Source organism: Apium graveolens, chromosome 8 (assembly GCF_009905375.1).
Source record: "Apium graveolens cultivar Ventura chromosome 8, ASM990537v1, whole genome shotgun sequence".
NCBI lineage: Eukaryota > Viridiplantae > Streptophyta > Magnoliopsida > Apiales > Apiaceae > Apium > Apium graveolens.
In genome coordinates, this window is record NC_133654.1 from 187,330,509 (window position 1) to 187,336,048 (window position 5,540).

A 5,540-nucleotide genomic window follows, 5' to 3' on the forward strand; every position below is an offset into this window, starting at 1 on the left:
TCAGTTTTTTTGATATAATGTTCATATTCGTGTTCTTAAATTTTCATTTTTTTTATGTTTTTTGGTTTATTAAAATTTTGCATTTTCGAATGATGTATAATTTTTTTTTATGTTTTTTGTATATATTCGAATGTTGTATAATTTTTTTATGTTTTTTATGTTAATTTTGTATATATTCGAATGTTGTATATTATTAATTTTGTATATGTTCGAATTTTGCAGGGCCCTCTTGTACGTCTACGAGACATTCCTCGCACGTTTGGAATTATTTTTCGAGACAGGCAGTACCGGAAGATCCCAACAAATTTAAATGCTTTTGTTTACTTTGTATTCAAAGCGGCCGAAATCAATCCCCGTTTCTTCACTCTAAAGGTGCCGGCACAGGTACACTTGATCGACACTTGAAAACGCATCACGGAATTTCGAAACAAAGTCACGAAAGTGGAGAAGCACGCGGGGAATCACCGCAACAAACACAAATTGGTGGTTTTGTGACATCGTCTCCCGGTGGAGGTATGCCTTTCCACTATAGTCGAGATAAAATTATCGAATCTTTTGCTACTTATGTTACACTAGACGAGTTACCTTTTTCTCACGGTGAGAGTCCTAATTTAGAGCACATGATGAAAGAATCAATAAACCCGGCTTTTAAAAGAATTCCTAGGAACACGCTTAAACGTCACACACAAAAACAATATTATAGTCAACGTGCGCAATTAATTGAATTTTTTCGTGATTATGATGGTATGGTTTCTTTAACTAGTGATTGCTGTAGCCCCCATTTCTTTACTTCGGCAAACATAGGTCGGATAAAGTTTATGAGATGAAAATGGGATTTGAAGGATTACTAATATTGTATTGCAGATTACTCCATCTCGCCCAAGCATTTTTTAAAATTATAAGTAAATAAATATTTATTCTACTGTACCCATACATGAACTTATAAACCTGCTCAACATCTCATACATACAGCTCCATTCCATGCACTAACATATTATGACTGATTAAATTTTGACCAATAACAATCTGTTTAATAATTATCTTAATAAGGGTAACTGCAGGAGATATGCATGATTATATATTTTGAAAATCAAAATTATTCAATTGAGTTATTGTTATAATATATCAGATAATTTTTAAATAATTGAATTTTTTTTTGGCGACTAATTAGAAATGATCAAATCTGATAAATATCAATAAATAATTTTAAAAAATCAGCCGATTTTTATTATCATATAAGGCCGGAATTATAACTTTCTATGCACTATAAATGGGCGCCGTTATTAATGTTCCGATAAATGTATGTAATAAAAAATTTCTTCTACACGAAATGTTCACTTTTTTATACTCACATATTTCTTTCCTTAATAATAAAACAAAAAAAATAAAAAATAAGCACTTTAATGAAATAATATTAATATAAAAATAAAAATGCATGTTAGCAAAAAATTTGAACATGAAAAAAAAGTATAACGAGATGTTAAAACAATTTTACATTGAAAGTTTTTTTTTTGGTCGGAAATTTTACATTGTAAATTAAGTTGCACATAATCACACTATATCTAAAAATCGGCCGATTAACCGATTAATCGGAGTTCGGGCGGGTCCCCTCTCGATTAATCGTTAATCGGGTCAAAGTACGGTTTTTTGAAAAATCGATTAAAATTCGGGCAGTTCATAAAAAATCGGCCAAATCGGGTCAAAAATCGGCCGAATCGGTCGAAGTTTGAAATTAATAAAAAAAATATTTTTTTATAAAAATAATTTTTTTAAAAATAATCATTAACATTTAATAATTAATATTAATAATAATATATTAACATATTCACTCTTTTACACACAGAAACAATCATATATTCTTATACGATTTGAATTTGTACGTAGTAATTTCTAATAATCAAGTAATATTAGTGAGTAGTCAATAGTAATTAATTAGTATAAATTACTTAAATAAATTATGGACTCGTAATTGTAGTTTTTTTTATAAATCTTACTATTAAAACATCAATGAAATAATGATATGTAGTTTTATTTTTGTAATTTTATGGAAGGTTAATGACATTTAAATAGAATTATTTTTTTATTATTTATTAAATAAATTTCTTCCGATTAATTCCCCGATTAATCAATCCGATTAATCACCGATTATCCGATTAATCACTGAAAGGTCCTTCCACCGAACAATTTTGATTCCCACTTTTTAGAACACTAATATTACCCAAAATAAAATTAAATAAATATCAATAATAAATAATTAAAAATTAGCAGTAATAATTAGCGGCGGGAACACGTGTAAAAACCGGCTATAACAGGTAAACAGGACAGGGAGGCTTTGGCTTAATAAACCTCCAAAAGTAACAAAGCTGGAAATGGGCCCCACCCAGTCCCTCCCACCCTTGTCTCACCACCACCTCTGCCACCATCACCATCACCATCACCATCACCACCACCTTCTTCCTATATATTACATATCTTATTCATCCTCTTCCTCCCCCCTCCCTCCATTTTATACATACAGCTAAATTATACTTAAATATATTATAATTATTATTATTATTATGTATATATATATTAATATAAAAAGAGACATGATTATATTAGTTAATTACTATATAATTAAAGTGGGAGAGATATCAAATTAAAGCCCTCCCCTCTTTCATCTCTCCTTCCTCCTACCATGATTTTCCTTCCCAATTTTCTTAATTTCTCTCTCTCCCTCTCTGATTTCTTTGCTATAAAATCAACTACCCCTTTAAAGCCTTTCCTTTTTATTTTTTCTTTCAGCCTCAAAAACATATCAACTGTATAATATACTTTTACAATTAGTAGCCCAGAGAGAGAGAGAGAGATTTTTATATACACACAAACACTAGTTATTTATGTACACGTAGAGAGAGAGAGAGTAATTGCACATCTTCTTATCCAATCCTCAACTAGTAAGTACTATCTCTCTCTCTCTCTCTCTCTCTCTCTTTTTCATCTTTATACAATCTTCCAACTCGTCTTTTTATTGGATGGTGAGTAGATCTAATCTGATTGGTGCTATTGATTGTATTTTTAAATGTTGATTTTTTTGGGTTTCTCTGGACTTTAGTATTCTGTGATTTAATTGATTCAAGATTTTAATTTGATTGATTTGAGGCGTTTTTTTTGTGATGGGAAGATCTTTGTTTTGATTATAATTTGATTGTTTGATTTAAAGATTGAATCTTTATGCTAGTTTAAATATGGGTTTTCTCATTTCATAGGTTATTTTTTAATTGATTGATTTGGATAAAGCTTTTCACTGTAATTTTTATATTAAATTTTTGATCGTGATTGTAATCAGTTGATTTGTTCAGTTAAAGGTGGTTCCTTTTATAATCTTCTTCATTGTTTTTGGCTTGATTGATTGCAATTTTTTTTTATTTTGATGGACAGTAGATCAATCTAAATTTAATCCTCTGATATATATATATATATATATATATATATATATGAATACATTCTTTGTACTGCAATTATTCTTTGTACCAGACTTTTACTTTGGCATTCTTGACAATAATTTGTTGTAATATGGAGTTTTCAACCTATAATTTGCAGTTCATTTCAGCGGTGAGGAAAATAATTATTTAGATGGAATTTTGAGGTATCAAGAATATTTGCTTCTTTGGGTTTGTATCAGGAAGATATGTTGGAGGATAGCTCTTGTCTGGTTTCGAGAACCTATACAAGAACCTACGAAAGTGAAAATAGTTGGGTTTGCATGAACTACTCACTCGACAAGATTGGAATTCAACAGGGAAAGAGACCGTTAGAATCTAATGGAGATGAAGAAAGTGAAGCGAGGAAGTTTCCTAAGCAACAAAGTGATGATGCTTATGAAAGCATCGATTCAACTTTAACTTCACTAGACCTTTCAATGACCTCAACAACTCCCCAATCCAGTGATCATGGCGATACTGGTGATTATTCTGATTCAGACCCCCTTATTCATGCCATTGGTCGAGACAACTCTATTAGTTCCCTAATTCGATCATCGAGATCTGATTATGGCTCTATAGCTTCCTTAAATCGAAGCTTCCGTGATCTAATTCGAAGCGGTCTGCTCTACAGACTGCGGAGGCAGAATAGTGTAGTTGAACACTGGATTTATTTTTCTTGCCAACTGCTTGGATGGGAAGCCTTTGATCCTGCCCGTCTTAAATGGATGCGTTTGCCAACGATGACCTCTGATGAATGCTTCATGTTTTCAGATAAGGAATCGCTTTGTGTTGGCACTGAGCTTCTTGTTTTTGGTAAAGTCTTTTTATCCCATGTCATATTTAGGTACAGTTTATTGACAAACACCTGGTCATCAGGGATGACAATGAATTTCCCAAGATGCTTGTTTGGGTCTGCAAGTATGGGTGAGTTAGCAATTTTAGCTGGTGGTTGTGATTTATCTGGTAAAACACTGAGCGTTGCAGAGCTTTACAATTCAGAGCGTGGAAGCTGGGAAGTACTACCAGACATGAATAAACCGCGGAAATTGTGTTCGGCTGTATTTATGGATGGAAAATATTATGTGATTGGAGGGGTTGGAGGAAGTCAATCAAAGCTTCTTACATGTGGGGAGGAGTACAATTTACAGACAAGAATTTGGACCGAAATCCCTAACATGTCGCCTGTGAGGACTCGTCCAGCCACAGAGGGTGGGATGCCTGTTACAGCTGAAGCTCCTCCCCTTGTTGCAGTTGTAAATAATGAACTGTACGCAGCTGATTATTCAGAGATGGAAGTCAGAAAGTATGACAAGAATAGGAAGGTTTGGGAAACAGTGGGAAGGTTGCCTGAACGGGCAGACTCGATGAATGGTTGGGGTTTGGCTTTTAGGGCATGTGGTGATCGGCTTATTGTTATTGGAGGACCTAGGGCGCAAGGTGAAGGTTTTATAGAAATCAATGCATGGGCTCCAAAGGACGGACCTCCTCACTGGAACTTGCTTGGTCGCAAGCAGTCTGGTAGTTTTGTCTACAACTGTGCTGTAATGGGATGCTAGAGTCTGCTAAATCATTTCTGTTCAGTCATGTGCATCATACAGTTGCATAGTGCTGAGCGGCTCTATACAGTTGCTTTCTATATGGACACCTGATTCTTGGTAACGGGTAATTTGTCCCAACATTTTTTTTCGTATTTCTCAGTCAAATTTCCTTTACTCATGTTTCTCTCTTTTTTCTTTCTTTTTCCTCTTTTCTTTTTTATAAATTTTTGAGTGGGTGGGAAGAATATCAGATTTTACTCGAGGTTTAACAAGGTGTTTCTTGGGAAAGCAATCTTGAGTATAGGTTTAACTCAAAAATTACAATGTTTTTTTCTGTCAAAAGTTTGTGCCCTATCTTCAGATACTGAAGAAGGTGGGCGACACATTGGAAAGGGGAATGAAGTTTCCATAGCATCATGAAACATTTGTAGGTTACTCACACTTATGCTAAAGCTTTCTTTCTTCAATGTTTCATTGTGAACATTTAATTTCGCTGACAAGGAAAAAAACAATCAGTTTTATGCTTTGTTTTCCTTGA

General features: G+C 33.3%; 1 protein-coding gene across 2 annotated transcripts; it reads left to right on the forward strand.

The window, feature by feature from the left end:
* The first annotated feature begins 2,501 nt into the window (after nt 1-2,501).
* Nucleotides 2,502-5,540, forward strand: LOC141676569 (F-box/kelch-repeat protein SKIP11-like). Of its 2 annotated transcripts, none has more exons than XM_074482241.1 (2): nt 2,502-3,017; nt 3,583-5,540. In XM_074482241.1, the coding sequence occupies exon 2, from the start codon at nt 3,671-3,673 to the stop codon at nt 5,018-5,020; it is 1,350 nt and encodes a 449-aa protein (XP_074338342.1). In that variant the 5' UTR covers nt 2,502-3,017; nt 3,583-3,670; the 3' UTR covers nt 5,021-5,540. The 2 variants fall into 2 exon arrangements, with proteins under 2 accessions (XP_074338342.1, XP_074338341.1); XM_074482240.1 differs by having other exon boundaries at nt 2,502-2,936.

Bases quoted from the DNA above. Each gene is read 5' to 3' on its own strand.
- LOC141676569 (XM_074482241.1), top strand. From the start codon at position 3,671: ATGTTGGAGGATAGCTCTTGTCTGGTTTCGAGAACCTATACAAGAACC.